This window comes from Osmerus eperlanus, chromosome 3, assembly GCF_963692335.1.
Source record: "Osmerus eperlanus chromosome 3, fOsmEpe2.1, whole genome shotgun sequence".
NCBI classification, from domain to species: Eukaryota; Metazoa; Chordata; class Actinopteri; order Osmeriformes; family Osmeridae; genus Osmerus; species Osmerus eperlanus.
The window spans coordinates 6,395,403-6,413,055 of record NC_085020.1 but is presented as its reverse complement, the minus strand read 5'-3'; the positions used below and the strand labels follow the sequence as shown (position 1 = coordinate 6,413,055).

Below are 17,653 nucleotides of genomic sequence, written 5' to 3'. Positions count from 1 at the left end.
GAACAAAAAAAGAGAAAGAATTCTACTAGTTTTGGTGTTAAATTTGACCCCACAATCATAAACTCTCCAACTAATGTGCCTGATGAGTGAAAATGTCCCACATTAGTTTTTGGTTCTCATCCGAGGTTAGTAGCAGGAAAAATCTATAAATCCAGTTAAACTGTTCTCTTCTGCCATGATAAACTGAAGTTTTACTGAAACACCTGGAGCATAAAGAGATGTGTTTCAAATTCCTCCTTTGATGTTGGTGGGAAACAATGGAATATGAATCAAAGAGACCTGACCATGAGATAACCAGAAAATAAAATCTGCACTTATCACTCCTGCATTCTGGGTGGGGTCAGGGAGGAGGGAGGGGGTGGCAGGGGGTTGTTGATAAATGCAGATGAGACTTGCAGCTGTAAAATGAGCTGTGTGTTTGTGTTGTGATTGATTGCATCACTGTCCAGGAATGTAGTGGGTTGATCTTTTGATGGGCAACTACAGAGCACAGCTATTGGATTTCAATGCGTGCCTTTGGCCACTTCAAATAAAGGGGTTATGTTGTAATCCTACCTATGCAAGACATGCCTGACACATGGACATAGATTGCCCTTTTGTTGGCAAGAGTGAGAAGCTACAGTCCACTGCAGTGATGACACTATTATAATCAAACGAGTGCTAACTCAGCACAGAGCAGGTGTTCTAATTTACAAGAATAATAGTGGAAACAGAGATATTTTGGCACTGATTACGTTTATAAATCTACGGGTAAATAAGAAACCAGTATCGCTGGCTGGAATGTAGGACATCTTTTTTATATTTATTGTGTATTTGCCGTTATTGTGAAATTCAGGAGGTATAATAATAATAATGTCAATTAAACACTTTGCCTAAAACAGAACACAGTAGATGGAAATTAAATTTTACTGTCCACAAGTTATTGTTTAACCAAGTATTTTTCCACCTACTAGTTGCATGTTCCTCTAATCAACAATGGCAACTCAGGGAGAGGTATTTGCAACACCTGTGATGAGCTCATATAATTCCATAGGCTGTGATTTCTTTACTGTAAACACGTCGGGAAAATGTTTCTTTGCCTCTCCCCCACCCTCGGTTTCAACAGTTTGTAATCAGTCAAGCTTTTCCAAGTAATTATCCATTTTTTCCCTGAGTGACAGTGAGGATTTCACTTGGCCCGGAGCGACGTCACGGTTGAAGATGAGCGCATCTGTTAACCAAGGCAAACGCATTTTCACTTAAATACTGGAGAGCAGGGCAAAAAAAAAAAAAAAAAAAAAAAAAAACTAGACAGCAGGGCAACGTTTACGCCTGCCGACGCCTACCTGTGGCCTTCGTATAGAAAAATAACCGTCATCCTATTTCAATGCGTGAGAGCTACGCAAAAAAAAACGAAAAAAAAAAAAAACGATGATACTGAGGCCAATTTCAGTTAATGCTTTTGCGCCATAACGTCAACATCGATAGTCCTCCTGGAATCTTCTGGGGTTTACTTCCCTGCCCTGGCTCTGGCTCCATTCCATCACCCTCAGGCTCCAGTATCCTTGCTGCCAGATTAAAATCGCTGTGCTATTGGAATTTGGGTGTAAGACGCAAGGTTTTTGTCACCTTTTCCTTTGGGGTTTAAAGTTTGAAATTGTTTGCCAGAGACACGACAATGAAGAGGTTAACGCATTCCATCACGGAAATCGCCATACTCTGACCAAGTTATCAAACGTTAGTGATGAGACCGGAGAAGATCCCGTCGGGTTTCCTGCGCACCAGTATTTGGCGGTGCTGCTGACTCCTGCAGTGTGGTCGACCGAGTCCGCGAGACATCCCATGAAAAACAAACAACACCTTAATTGTATTTGGGAGAGGCGGTGCTCGGTTTGGAACTTTGATATAGAGTTGTTGTTGCTCTTTCTCAAGGATACACTCATCATGACGATTCCATTATCTCGGATTCAACTTGCTCTGTTCTTCATCCTTCTTTGTCCTGTCAATATCATCGGACTATGGTGGTAAGTCTTTGGTACATTAATAATTGACACGTGCTATTGGATAGCAGTAGCAAATGTGTTAGTAAGGGGTTTTCTTAATAGCGTGACCTCAGATATGAATGAAACTAAACGATTATAGCGGCAACTCGTTTATTCTGATATATTTGAATTAAACATGTCATCCAATAGCCTATCCAATATACAGACGCATTTTCCCATTTACGTTTTAAAGCAGTAGTATACCAAGGGACTAGTCTAAGATAATATCATTTTAATTCATTTTAATAACTTATTGTAGTACTACTCTCCTATCCCCCTGGGGAATATTAGTTGCCTATTATCTAGTGTTGAAAAAAACCTTTATGATATATAATCAACAATAATTGTTTTGAATTTATCTAACAACTTTTTGAGCACATTCTAAATAACATTTAAAAGGTATTTAAACTGCAATTGAACGTGAAACCAACAGCAATTGATAGAGATAAATGTCTTAGGGTTGCAGGGCTATGGTGGTCTTGCATGCTGAACCTCATTGAGGTCTGGCATGGCCTGTGGTAAAAGCAGACGTATGAAAGGGGTCAGAGTTGGAATTTCAGGTGGACCTTGAGGCAGTGGATATGTCATCATAAAAAAATCCTGTGTTCAGCGCTCAGAGGTGTGTGACAGTCAGAGAGACAGAGAGAGATGTGTTGATAACATATTCTACACACACACTCATCTGCAGGGGGATGTTTAGATCACATCCCCTTTCAGCATTTTTCGAGCTCTTCCCCCCCTTTCCATCTTTATCAAGGTCACCTATAATAACTGAACTGGTCTGACCAACGGTGCTGAATCACAGGCTGCATGTTGTTGGCCTGCTGAGCTAAAACTAGGGGAGATAATGGATGTCCTCGGGTCACAGGCAAGGTTAAGCCACTCATCAATAGTGCATGGGTCACTGAACCACCTCTGCTACACTAAGACAGGCCTAGAAGGGTGGGCTAAAGGTGAGCACACCTGTAGGTCTGGCAGACACGGACAGGACAATGACGCTTTCTGTTGAGAGTTTCTCGACATACCATCACTTCTCTCTTTCTCTCTCTCCGTCTTCTCTTTAAAGGCAAATAGTTGTCATTCAGACAGGATATCACTGGCGAGAGAGAGAGAGAGGGAGAGAGAGGGAGAGATGAAACGCTTAGAGATAACCCTGTCCTTTCAGAGCCTCTGTTGATTAGAGTCTAATCATTTGGGCCGGGTGCTGAGCAGTGAGATTCAGGGAGTGTGGAATGCCTTTGCTCTAAAACAGGGTCCAGCACAAGTAGTTATATGCCGTGTGTGTGTGTGGGTGGGTGGGTGGGTGTGTTCATATGTACCCTTCCCGCCTAAACTTACAGTGGTTCTTGAGAGTGTTTTTTTGGTCTAATGACAGATACTAACTGACCATTGAACATGAGGCTGGGTGTTAAATCGCCATCAGATAGTTTTGTGTGTCTTGTGTTTTGTTTGTGTGGGGCATAGGCTGGCATGGCAGGCAGTGAGGAGCGTGTCTCAACCTCACAGGTGCACATGCACAAGTGTCAGTTCCAGTCATCCAGGCCGAATGGGGCCAGAGCCAACATAGCCCCCCCCCCCCCCCCCAGCCCTGGCCCTCCGCTTCTGCTCCGCACCAGTTGAAACATCAATCACCAGTTGAAAAGCACTTAATTATACTAGATCTTATCTTTCCCCACTCACGAATCAAAAAGCAATACCTGTTTTTTTGTTTTGTTTTTGTCTGAGAGTGGTGAGATGTACAATCAAGGATCAGAGAGATGTGGTCAGATAAAGATGAGATGAAGAGCGAGATGCCTGCGCCAGCCAGGGCTGGAGTCTGCAGGATGTATCAGTGTTCCTTTGCAGAGCATGTGCTGTGCAACAGACGCTTCCTAGACTGGGACAAGTCTTGTCTCTGTGTGGCAGAGGTAGTCAGATAATCCCTGTGTGAGACTTTCAAGGCACAATATTATACTCAAATCTTAAGGATGTATTCTTGGTGAATTGGTAGATAATTGGAGCTGGCATAGTGGGAGACTTGAGTTGGATTCCTGCTGGGTACTTGCGTACTATGTTCTTATTCTTTCCTTCCCTCTCACTGTGAGATCAACATGTGACAGACTGCTGTGGCGCTGCCTGTGTCAGTCCTAGACTGTCACTTGATTTAGTGTTGAAGCCTAGAGAAGATTATGCCATGGCTCAAAGCCATGGACCACAGGCCTCATCCAGCGTCCCTTTCTCTCCCTCTCCCTCTCTCTCTCTATCTCTCTGTGTGTCTCTCTCTCATTCTCTCTTCCCCCCCCCTCCCTCCCTAGCTGGCGTCCTAGTCCCTGGCCTTGTCGTGACTGACTTCATATACAGCATACTTGGAGGATTAAGGAGGATGAAATTCACTCGTTTCGCAAAGTGAATAAAGGCCCATATCTGTGGCCGTGCGAGTGGTAATGAAACCTGAGGTCGGCCAGGCTAGAAAAACAGCTTATCCTACACAGATCATGTCTGCTGCTCCACAGGGACTGATTATTTGGATATGTGGTTCTTTATCTCTGTTTCCTTCTCTATTTTGGTCTCTATTATCTTTCTGATATTTCATGCGAGGTAGGGTTTGGAGAGGTTCTTGATTGCATCCATGGCGGTACATCCTCGTTGATGTTTTGGTTAGACCCTGTTTCAACGTTATCACCACCAGGAGCTTTAACTAGAACTGATAGAGGCTGAATCTGTGACATTGTAGGAATAGGAAGATTGATTGCTTATCTGACATTGGAGTTCCTTGTGTGTGTATGTTTTAATGAAGATGTCTGTGTGTGATTTTGGCAGCTCAGGGATGTGTTTGAGGTCAGTGCTGGTTCTGGTACATTTTGCAATGCAACTTGGTCATACAGACAAAAGCCTCATTTACATACACAATGCTCACTCCAGCTATGTTGACAGTCCAACTGTCTGAGTTACATTGAAATACTGCTCACTACACAAGACTGTATGAGCTAGCTCTCCTAAAGCCTAAGCATTAGCATTTAGAACAAGGTACTTTATAGTGGGTTACTATGACATCTTATTCATTCATCCTGAGTGCTTTATCAAAATACTTTTATCACACGTTTTTTTTTGTTGTCAATTGTCGCTTCTTACACTGACACAGAACTTGGACGAGAGAAAGTCTGTCCAACATAGTCTGCTTTTTTACGAGCCTACACCTCCTGTTGTAAAACCTGGTCATTTATTTTGCAAGCTGTGAGAAGAGCCAGTTTCATGGCTCTGATCCGGACACACTCGCTCACAGGTTTGGAGGCTGTGATGACAGAGATAATCAGTGGTTGTAGAGGCACAGTCTGCCTGCTAATCACTACATGTGAACATCCGAATGACACAGCAGGGAAGGCTACGGGTTTTATTCTTCTTTCTTCATGGATACTGCTCAAAGGAGCACGCTCATTGAGTGTCCTTTCCAAAGCCGTTGCCAAGGAGACGTTGTCAATACATCGTCAATAACTGGTAGAAGAAGGGGATTGGTTGTCAGAATACTGTAACCATTCTTCTGAGCTGGAGTTTTGGAATCAGGACCTCGCACCACAGTTGACATAATTTACTTCATGGGAGCTTGTTACAGTACTGTTCTCTCCTTTCCAGGAAGACAGACTGAATTATTAGGGTGGATTTGAGGAGTTTTGTAAGCTTAATCCACGCCGCTTGCCATTATCATATATTTCTGTCCTCGAGGATAACCATGTGTTGGCAGTTTGTCTGCTGTCTTCTTTTTTCCATGACGCTACAAAACTATAAAAGGTCGTACTTGCGGCTAAAAATAAATGGTATTTTGATTTAATCAGAGGTATAGGGTGACATTTTAAATCAAAATATAAATGGCCCCACTGTAATAAAATAATAGACTTAGTTTGATGGGGGATGGGTCCTGTGAGCAGAATGCCACTATCCTGTGGCTCCTTGTCTTATCAGACCGGCATGAGACAGGATTGGCAAGAGTGCTGCTTTGACTTCTTAAAACAAACTCACTCCGCAGATGAAAGTTATTAGACATAGAGATGGAACACAACGGCAAGGGGTGAATGAAAAGCAGTGAGGCATTCTTACACACGTGCACAAATATGCACACACACACACACATAGGCAGGCATGAGCGTGCATTAAGACACATAGACCATGCACACAGACATATACACTCCTTTCCCTACTACCGCTTAACAATAACACCTGGTTTACGCCTTACAAGATCACACCGCTAATCTGTAAAGTCAGATATTATAGATTATTAAGTGGAGGTGAACTCAAATGGGACCGATCTCACATTATGTCATGACAACAGTTTGGAACGTTCTGGAAAAAGCTCACAGTGCTGGACCAGAGGCCTACTTTTTCTCCCGTTAAGGAGAGAAATAAACAATTTACCTGAAGTGTAAACAGATGTCTGTCATCACAAGTGAAGAAACCTGGCAATTAAGATGGGTCTGCCTCTCTGGTAATACACCTAAGATTCCCAGTGGTGCTATGAATGATGTGTGTGTGTGTGTCCTGTTCTTCAGGGCGGTGGGCAGTCCTCTGGTCATGGATCCCAACAGTATCTGCAGGAAGACAAAGCGCCTGGCTGGCAAACAGGCAGAACTGTGCCAGACCCAGCCAGAGATTGTCAGCGAGGTGGCCAAGGGCGCCAAGCTAGGCGTCCGGGAATGTCAGTACCAGTTTCGCTATCGTCGGTGGAACTGCACCAGTCAGAACAAGTACTTTGGCAAAATACTCCAACAAGGTGAGTAACAAAATTGATTGATTCTGTTTAAACAGAATCCCAAACTGTTCCTATCTATGGTTACTCAGCATGACTAACTTTTCCCTAAATCTTCTTTCAAGCTGTGTGATTATGAAAGAAGATGATCTAAGTATCTCTCTCATGATTCACTAGTGTCTATTTTGAAGACGTGAACCCATGACCTGCAGAGGCTGAGGCAGTGGCCTCTCAACTCAGAACAAGGACAGCTGTTGTGTCTTAACAAGACAGATTTACACTTGACTGACTCTCTTCTGCATCAGATTGCACTCTCAAAATTATCTTCTGAAATTGCCTCTCCTAATCATTGATCTCAAAATTGTTCCCATCTCTTTGAAGTTCAGTAATATAACTAATGTAGGGCCCTGCTACTCTGCAATTACCAAGCACATTTCTGCTGTTGTCCCTGCCCGTGCTCCAGCACTATCTGACTACTCCATTACTCCATAGAAACCACTCTCTGTGGCCCAACAATGAAGTGTTTTGTCAACAAACCACTGGGAGTTGCTCCAATATTAATTGTATATATCCTCTCCTGGTTTTTATTGAGCTATCTAGCTAATGCATGCTCACAGCTCTCTTTGAATCTTTATGAGCCATCTTGATAGTGATGACAGCACTGCCACTGAAGGAACTTGGCTAGCAGAGCTGAGAAATGTCCATTAAAGCATCCACTCAAAGACTTTATGACTAGAAGAATGTCTGTGTGGTGTGTCTGACTAAACTCATGGTATCATCTGCCACAGTCAGGCCTTATGAGCCATTCCTCAGCAAGACTGTAATCCTCCGTGGCCTAGCTAAATAGCGTGTGGTTACTTGAGACAGACTGTGGTGGCTGGATGAGGAAGATATTGGTACCACGATGAAACCCTCAGAAGGGCTAGAAGATAAACATTATCTTCCGTCAAACATCGATGTATCTCATTTAGTTTGACGAGCCAGATTCAGTCAGAAAAGCCAAAGAATGCTGAAAGCTGTCAGCTACGTCCATCTAACTGTTGGAGAGTAGGACCTTATGTGGTTCAGCTAGTAAAACTCACTTTTCACCAGGTATATGAGGATCTGAGAGTGATGTGTTGGGGCTGATTGTCATGCCTGTGCTTGGATGGCGCAGGGAAGAGGTGGGACCGTCAGTATTACAACACCTCTCCTCTCACGGAGGAGCAGGAGTCTGACAGCCCTCAACGGTGATTAATCATGAATTCCAGCGTGTCTGCGCAGTAGATGGGTTTTAAAGTGCTGTTCCATTGAAAATAGTCAGCACAATTACCCAGATCAGCCTTTAAGGACCGTCTGTCAGCGCCGAGAGCCCAGCGAAGACAGGACCACTTCCTCACATGGGCACCGCCGCATCGCCAGAACAAGCTCACTCCGACTCCTATTTGTCGGTGCAAAAATAACCAGAAGGCTGTTTTCTCCTGCCTTTTCAAACATGAAAAACCCTAACTGCTGTCGTCCTGCCGCTCCAGGCTCCGCGTTGGGCTCACGAGACAGACCAGGGGAGCTCCCGGGAGAGATTGAACATGTCTCCTGGTTTTAATGAAGCAATTCGAAAATGCTCAGAGACGCAAAGTGTGGTTCTAATTTAAATGTATTATAACAAATACCCAGGCTGCCATGTCATTTCTTATGCCACTTTAGGAATGTGACTCTTTGCTCTGTCTGTTAACCTCTCTTCCTTCTGTCTTCTGCTCTGTCCGTCATGGTCAGAGCGCCACGCTCCCTGGCAGTGCTCAGTCCACAGTGGATACAGAGATGTTCTGAGTTACGAAGCAATTCACGAGCAAAGACACTCGTTTATGGCTGAAGCCACATTCTGTAATTCAGAAAACAATAAATGACAGTCCTGTCACTGGGGTTTCCTATAAAGCAGAGTGATGAGGTTGGAGAAACGTAACCGCCAGTGTCTTGTCCATAGACACTGCTAAAACATCCTGATACATTCACAAGTTGAACTCTTTCGATAATGAATGACTTTTGAGTTTTAACATTAACATTTTAACATTTAACAAAACCAAGCAGCAATTGAAACGGGTTTAAAACATAAATATTAATATATGCACCAAAAAGCTATTTTTATCTCCATGCTTATGATTTGTGGTACTATGAGGAAAGATTGGACACCATGTATTTCCTTTAATCATAGACTGAGTAGCCCTCTGTGTCAGCAGTATAGTAGCTGTCTTAATGAAGATGACCCACTTATTGAACATGCATTCCTCTTTGGACATGGTAAGTCATGCTTATCATAGAAAAGACCCTAGTCGGAAAAGGTTCAAGTATGAATGAACATGTTCTCTCAGAGAAGGAACAAGTTATTTTTTAATCCAGTCAATTTATTTAGCAATGAGATTTATGCAGCTTCTCCTCTGTGAGATTGGGTAGTCATTGGTAGTCATTACAAGTATAATCTTGATATCTGCTATGTTCAAATAACCAATTTGGTACTTCTGTAATTACACTGATGGTTCAAGGAGTGGATTGTGCGCATGCCAGTATCAGATCTGACACAATCAAGGCGGAGTGTGTTGTTTTCCTCTGTGTTTTATTCTCATAGAATGAGGGTTGAATGTCCTGGTTGTGTTATTAGGTAATACAATACAGCTCTCGACACCCCCCCTGAGGGTGGAGGGGGTGGCGGGAACACTCACAAACTAATCGTCTGTCTTGTCAATAACAAATCAGAGTCTTCCACAACTCTATTGATGACTTTACTTATTGGGTTATTTCTCACCCCTGTGCACCCAGCTGGCAACCATGAAGTAGTCATGTACCCAGTGATACTCTGATAGAGAGAGACAGAGAAGGACAGAGAGAGAGAGTACCCCTCCTAACATTCCTTCACCCGTCTCCCTGTTGAACTTGATAGTGGTTGTGAGTCATGTGGTGTTGCTCTCTCTCTCTCTCTCTCTCTCTCTCTCTCTCTCTCTCTATCTCTCTCTCTCTCTCTCTCTCTCTCTCTCTCTCTCTCTCAGAGAGGGAGATGAAGCAGAGGTGTGTCTTCACCGTCCACCAAGCTCTTAGCAGATTAACCAAAGAGTTGTTTTATATCAGCCAAATGCATTGGTATGAAAATACCCAATTTAACAGCTGTGGACAGTTTATCCCCAGATATCCCAGACAGAATCCCCACAAGTGTAAGCATAGGATGCAGCATGTACAGTAGGTGTGTGAAACATCCAGAGTGTGTTTGATGCATAGTAAGGGATTATGTCTGTCTGTGGTAGCTGTGTGAGGCTCAGGTTAACAGAGTGGAAGGCAGGTATGCCAACCAGGCAGCAGACATGTGCTCAAGAGCACATGAGCTCAGCTTCTCCCTGACTCGGACTCAGCCAGGCCAGATCAATCAATCAGCAGAGTTCATGCCCATCAGCATGTGTCAGATGGAGCTGCCGCCACGCCATGCCGCAGAGGGGCCCAGACGGTCCCCTAGTGCTTCGTAAAACCCGGGACCCATGCATCATTGACTCAAAGTTAGAGTATTAAAAAAATATTTGCTAATTCCTGTCGAAGGCCCTTCTGGCATACTGAGCACTCTCAGACAGGCCCAGACACAGGCTGCAGCAGAAATTTGTTTGGAATTTGTGTCTCGGAGGAAAATATAAAAGAGGGTTGCTCAAATTAAGAGATTCTTTCGATATGGTATTTTTTTTACCACTTACTCCTCTTCACTTTCTGTGGCTCATCAAACATTTGCATATCGAGAACAAAGAGAGGACTGGAAAACATCCATTGATATGGATTGCTGATTTGTAATGCTGTTGCTTTTGAACTTTTAAACTACCCCTTATAGTAAGAGCATACAGTAATATCATGTTCCCCTTGTCTTGTGGGCAGCAGAGGAGAGGGGGTCAGAGCCGAGAGACAGCCCCAGGTTGGATCCAGGAGGAGGGGAGGGCTGCAGGGTCAGGTCCAGGGCAGCATGGGCTTCGACCATGCAGACAGATGGATGCTCGCTAGAGGCCCTCAAGCCCCTCTGTCAATGGGGAGGAACAGACAGGGAGAGAAACAGGGTTAGGCCATGGACCAGAGAACTACATCTACATAGTGGCTAGTCTGTGAGGTCAGGTGTGTGTTCCCATCTAAACTGTAGACTGGAATGGAGGCACGCACACACACGCATGCCCACACACAAACACCCTGGCCGGTATGGAGAGACGCACACACACACGGGCGTGAACGCACGCACGCCCACACATGAACACACACACACTTTCGCCACACACACACACAGGCCAGCATGGAGACATCTTTGGGTGTGCAGATGGTTGGACAGCTGGTATTGATATCACAGTGTGCTGGTCTGCAGCCCCTCTCGCACGGCACCGATTCCGTTTCACCAGATTTAATGAATCCCATTCACTGAATCATGCGATATGGAATTGGCACCAGACTGAGCGGTGACTGCACTCTCACGTCTTCCAGCTCCACAAAATAAAAGTCATTCATTTCATCTTCGACACAATGGACTGCTAACTGCCTTCCCCACCCTTCCCTCTGCTTGATGTAATACAGGCAGAGCTGGACACACTGCTGCATGGGAATTGTGTGTTTGGCGCTTTGCAGCTATCGGTTTTCAATCAAATTGAGAAGAAATAACAAATGTATAGATGTAGTGGATTCAGCGACACTTAAAACTTAAAAACAAATACTTTATTGGTATAGAACCAGCAGTCTCTTGTATTAAGAGTTCTAATTGAGATATGTTTCTTTCCCAGAAGACGGCACAGCCTTGAAAGTTGTGCTATGCATTAGGTTAAGACACAGGATCAATTTGCAGTTGTAGTTGTACATCCCTAGGGTCTATGGGGTAAGCCCTGAGCCAGAAATAACCCAGCAGCTGTGCTTTGTGTGAGAGAGAAGCAGAGAGAAAGAAAGTGAGAGATAGCAGCAGTATTAGTTGTACATGCTGACAGTGACCCCGGGGTCCCTCTCTGCTGTAGTCCAGTGTAGAGCATCGTTCTTTGATGGCAGAAGAAAACCATTTCCAAAACGACGTGAATAAACACATGAACAAATACACCCTTGCAAATGCTTGTTTTTTCGATTTCGGTGTCTTCCAGACATCCGCGAAACAGCGTTCGTGTACGCCATCACAGCGGCGGGGGTGACCCACACGGTGACCCAGGCCTGCAGCATGGGAGACCTGCTCCAGTGCGGCTGCGAGGCCACCCGCAGCCGAGCGCCTCCCCGGCCCGCCTCCTCCGGCGAGGGCGTCAAGTGGGAGTGGGGCGGCTGTGGGGACGACGTGGAGTTCGGCTACGAGAAGTCCAAGCAGTTCATGGACGCCAAGAGAAAGAAGGGGAAGAGCGACATCCGAACGCTGATCGATCTGCACAACAACGAGGCCGGCCGCTTGGTAAGTCTACAGTGTCTGTCTGCAACTCAGAAATGATACGATTTTCTATTGTTTTGATTTTGTGACAATGTTACTGTTGAAGACGGGATCAAAATAACCCACAGCTTTTTATTTCATTTGACAGTGCAAAGGGGAAAAGGATTGCTGAGAAAGTGTTGCCTGTGTAGATGGATGTTGTCTCATTCTGCCCATGTATCAGGAAGAGATAGCCCCTAGCCATATTTGTGTTACACTGTAAACTGATATTTGAACAAGAATCATGTTTCTGAAACAAGAAAACACAATTGTGCCACACATTTGGTTTTCAAGCCTTTAAGGCAAGTAGCTGCTAATATATCTTTTCCTTGTAAAGGTGCAACGTTTTCCTTTGTTGCTCACTCCATGCACTTGTAGGCAGAGTGAATTATGGGACTGACGAGGGCCTTCTTGTTGACAAAGAGGAGATAGCGACACTGCAGCACTCTTGTTCGGGGCTGGTCTGCCCTCTTAAGAAGTTAATTACACGTTATTGCTTAAAATGTCCTGGGTGTCCCATTTGCTTCTCCGGTGTTGGTATGCGTCCCAGTTTGATACACTGTCTGTCACACAGCCTCAACCTCCTCCGAAAGGTCAGACACAGGTAAAAGTGGAGGAGGGACTGGGCTGTAGCTAGTAAACCCAATTATAGCATTAGGAGCAGCTATTTGAACACAACCACCGTGAAGATGTATATTGAAAAACAAACTTTTGGATTAAAGAGAAGACGAGATAAAAGTGCAGAGGCATGCAGAATGCGTCCGTCGTTCCCTGGTGAGTGTAGAGGTGAGTGATAGTTTGTTGTCAAGGTAGGGTAGATGAAGGAAGGCCAGAGGCAAGGTAAGCGGGAAGGAGGGAGAGTAGGGGGGAAATTCCTTCTGAATAGCGTCTGCTTTTATCTTACCTATCTATCTGTGTCTGTGTGTGTGTGCATGTGTGCGCGTATTCATGTCTGTGTGTGTGTGTGTGTGTTTGGGTGTGTTTGTGTGTTCCACCACAGGCGGTCAAGAACTACATGAGGACTGAGTGTAAGTGCCATGGGCTGTCTGGCTCCTGTACTCTCAGAACATGCTGGAAGAAGATGCCCCACTTCCGGGAGGTGGGCGACCGCCTGCTGGAGCGCTTCAACGGCGCCTCCAAAGTGATGGGCGGCAACGACGGCAAGACCCTCATCCCGGTGGGCCAGAACATCAAACCCCCGGACAAACAGGACCTTATCTACTCGGCGGAGTCACCTGACTTTTGCCTGCCCAACCGCAAGACAGGCTCACTGGGCACGAGGGGCCGCATGTGCAACAGCACCGCGATGGACGTGAGTGGCTGTGACCTTCTGTGCTGTGAGCGCGGCTACAGGGAGGAGACGGTGGTGTTTGAGGAGAACTGTCTGTGCCGGTTCCACTGGTGCTGCGTGGTGCAGTGCAAGAAGTGTTCTGTGAGGAAGGAGCTCAGCCTGTGTCACTAGGAGACCTCCATCTGCAACCTGAGAAACATGTGAAGAGTTGGGAGTCTCCTCTGTTAACTAGAATTACGCTCTGAGAAACAAGCTTCCACACTTCAGTCGTTGAACAGGAGAGCCCTGGGAGAACAGTGTCTGATCTAGGATCCCCCGGGCTGTGACTCTTCAGGGGAGCTGTTCTACGTGGTCCCTGCGCTCACTGAGAGAGTGAGGCTCCATCCATATGGGTTCTAGAAACCTGACAGCTGGACCTCCTACTCTTCTGGACCCCACATCTACCGCTGACTAAGCTCTGCTTAGTGGGAAGCTGAATATCACCTTATACCCCAAATCTCATCTCCCAGAACAGAATGTTGGGGAACTTCTCATAGAAGACTAGCGGGAGACTTGTTTTCCCACAAGGTTCTCAGCATTTGGTACAGATCGTTTCACATGTAGAACGGAAGCTTCTTCTCAAACCACTTCACTAAATTCCCCCACCTTGAACCTTTAGAATTGTCCATCGACCCAGACTAAAACCTGAACCAAATGTTCTCACTTTAACCTAAGAACAAGTCAGGCCCAAAGAGAAATGAGCAGCAATCTGTCATTAGATACTGTAAATATTGCTGTAAAGCACACAGAGTCAGTCATGTTACTGTGGTGGCAGTTGTAACCAAAGATTTAAGTGCCACTAAGACACAGACTTTGAATGAAGTTAGCTAGGACTAATATCAGATACAAATGCTATGACTTATACAGTACTAGATTGATAGTGCCATATTTTTCATATAACAAATCATAATTTAAGACAAATGGACGTTAGCATTTGAACATACCCAACATGGAGGACAGCTTTTCTTGTATCAATGACAATTTGAAAAAAAAGGGAATCCCAGGGTTGTCCAAGGACTACCAACTTGCTGGATGCTGATGAGTTTGGTTGACACCAAAGACTGTTTATTTATAAACCTTCGATAACAAGACTACTCATAGTGGTAACATGAGGAACGTGCCTACCATCTCTTTTAAAAGCACTTTGGATATGGGAGTGTAAACCATATGTTAACATTGTTTCTATTCGTTTGAGTAGTTTGTAGATGAAAAGAGAATGTTTTTTTTTTTTTTTTTTATGGTTCAGTATAAAGAAAGTATGATATTATATTTTGTTTATTCGTTTGATATACAGGGCTTTTGTAATGCACTTTCAATCAAGCTTTTGGTGTGTGTAGTCATATTCTGCAGAATGGCCAGTTGTTTTCACATCCAATAGACCCAGACATTTGTGTGGTTGAGTTGATAAATGTTGTTTTTTAAAAGCACACTTCCTCTGACATGACCCTCTGTCAAAGTTCTATATGACAGGCAGATCAGACTTTCTTGTTTTGTTGCTTGTTTTGTGGGAATAAAACCTTCTGTCTCCAAGTTTTCACTCTTTGTAATCTATCACTTTGAAGTGTGTTTCCCCCCGAACTCCTCAGACACAAACCACTAGACGGGCCTCTGGAATACAGGGATTTTCTTTTGAAACAACGGCACCATGCCTTCTCCCTTGGTCGAGTCCGAAGTTGTGACTAGAAGAACCTGTGTTTGTGCTTGGTTGCATGCAGGTGTGTGTAGTGATCTGTGTTACAAGAAAGCAGAGGACAATACGAAGCAAGAGCGCACGATGAGAGATGACATCGCTGTGATTTATTGCCAATGTACCCAGTTTTATTACCAGACCATTCCACGCCAGAGGGTTCATAGTTTTAATATTGTTACCATGACAGTGACTACACACTGCAAAGGAACCTTTGTAGAAGACTGAACCTTTGAAGAATCCTTCGCTTATTGTCTTGCGCAGCCAGTCTGTGTAGTTTGTTCACATCTAGATATTTAGTTGTTTTTATTTCATGATTGTGAGCCAGGTTAAAGGATTGATAATCTAAATCATATTAAACGACAGATTTTGACTGAACACAGCTCTATGCTTTAAACAACCCTTTCCAAGTTGGACTGTGTAATTTATCTGTGTAAATCACTGTGGAGGTTCCTGTCAGTGCTTTGTTTGATTATTTTACAGACTGAAGTCCAAGTTTTGTTTTCCAGTCTGTAAAACACGTTTTTGTTGTGACATTTCAAATCATGTTTCAGTGTTTATTTAGATTCAGACACAAGATATGGACTTTCTTGATACTCTGCTGATTAGTTAACCGTGCTCAAATTCATTGCATATTCATTTGTTATGTTTCATGCGGATGTAAAACAGTGGAGTGAACTCACTAAGTACATGTCAAATAAAATCTCAACTTTTCATGACTTGAAGGGTTTTAAGTTGTTGTGGCAAAGCAACTACAAGATTATGTTTTTTTTTTTTACAGTTTTCATATCTAAAACAAATACTAGACTATGACGAAGAGCCCCATGCATGTCTCTTTTCATAAATGGAGGATATTTATACAGAGTATTCAATAAAACTTTTGTCACTCTTTCCTTCCATTGAACACATCATGCAAATGTTGATTTAACTTCAGGCTGGGTCAAGGCGTGAGTTTTAGCTCAGCCAATCCAAAGGACCATTTCCTTGTAAGATATATTTTAAACACTTCTATTTAAAGTATATTCCTCTGCAACTTAGCAAAAAAAGGTGTTGTTTTGAGTTATTTATGCTGTTCAAAGAAAAAAACTGGATAACTGTCGGCTGCCTCACATGTCGACACAAGTTTTCCAGGAATTTGTTGCGCGGAGCAGAGCCAGCCAGCAGTAGTGTTGAAGACAGAGAGGTACGCCACAGACGGGGAACATGCCAAGCTGCCACGTACAGTGTAGGCAGAGAGGTAGGCAGGCAGGGAGGCAGGCAGGCAGGGAGGCAGGCAGGCAGGGAGGCAGGCAGGCAGGGAGGGAGGCAGGGAGGTAGGTAGGTAGGCAGGCAGGCAGGCAGGGAGGCAGGCAGGCAGGGAGGCAGGGAGGTAGGTAGGTAGGCAGGCAGGCAGGCAGGGAGGCAGGCAGGCAGGGAGGCAGGCAGGCAGGGAGGGAGGTAGGCAGGGAGGTAGGCAGGGAGGTAGGTAGGCAGGCAGGCAGGCAGGCAGGGAGGTAAGTAAGTAAGCAGGGAGGTAGGCAGGTAGGTAGGTAGGTAGGTAAGCAGGGAAGTAGGTAGGTAGATAGGCAGGGTGGTAGGGAGGTAGGTAGGCAAGCTGGGAGGCAGACAAACCGGCAGGCAGACTGTCAAAAAGGGTATGCAGGGAGGCTGTAGACGTGACCATATGAACTACACCAGACAGAGGATAGATTTATAGAAGCTCTGGTATTAACGTGGCTGCATGTCTGTAAGTCTGACTCTCTCTCTGCAGGATTTGAACAGAGAGGTGTTGTACTTTTCCACATGTGTCCCTCTGAGCAGTGTCTGAGGTATGCTGTGTGTCCCAGTGATGTCTGTCTCTGCCTGCTGACTGTTAAACACACAGACATGCAGGCATGCACACACACATACGCACCCGTGGAGCATTAATTAAGGCCTGTCAGGATTAAGACAGTTGATCAGACCCACGGTACTCGGCAGGTCCCTTTGAATTCCAGAATGGTTAGTGTGTGTCTAGTGATCTGACTGATCATCTGTTATCTAGTGGCGTTTCTCTCTGGCTGGATACATTCATACTATATCGAAACATGCAGCATGTCAACTGAATCCGTTCTGAATAGCAGAATGCATTCAGAACCTCTTAAATGTCCTATTAATGTGTCCTTTGATCAATAACATACTTTTTCTTGTTGTCAGACTGCTAGAATCAGAACTGCAGAACAAAGACACAGATAAGGGGTGGGGGGTGAGGGCTAGAAAGAGAGAGAGAGAACCGCTTCAGGTAACCTGACACTATAATGTCCCTACAGCGCAGTGCACTTCTGCAATCCTCTATCAATCTTCTCTGAGTTGTTGCTTACTCAGAGTAAATCTGTTCCCAAACTATGTGTGGGGCTTTATCTGATGGTAACGACTTTAATTATAAACCACAGAGAGCTCCTAGACCACCATTCTAGCAGGGAACCCAGAGTGTGTTTGGAGAATGAGACGGTGGTATTTATGA

The 17,653-nt window shown here is 44.6% G+C and overlaps 1 protein-coding gene across 1 annotated transcript; it reads left to right on the top strand.

The window, feature by feature from the left end:
- Window positions 1-1,336: 1,336 nt before the first annotated feature.
- Window positions 1,337-15,014, top strand: wnt6b (wingless-type MMTV integration site family, member 6b). The gene is made up of 4 exons (XM_062456822.1): window positions 1,337-2,003; window positions 6,542-6,762; window positions 11,844-12,139; window positions 13,155-15,014. Exons 1-4 carry the CDS (start codon window positions 1,822-1,824, stop codon window positions 13,614-13,616), a joined length of 1,161 nt encoding a protein of 386 aa, XP_062312806.1. The 5' UTR covers window positions 1,337-1,821; the 3' UTR covers window positions 13,617-15,014.
- Window positions 15,015-17,653: the final 2,639 nt, after the last annotated feature.

Coding starts and splice junctions, on each gene's coding strand:
- wnt6b (XM_062456822.1), top strand. CDS start 1,822: ATGAAAAACAAACAACACCTTAATTGTATTTGGGAGAGGCGGTGCTCG. Junction 6,763..11,843: donor TGGCAAAATACTCCAACAAG/GTGAGTAACAAA, acceptor GGTGTCTTCCAG/ACATCCGCGAAACAGCGTTC. Junction 12,140..13,154: donor ACAACGAGGCCGGCCGCTTG/GTAAGTCTACAG, acceptor GTTCCACCACAG/GCGGTCAAGAACTACATGAG.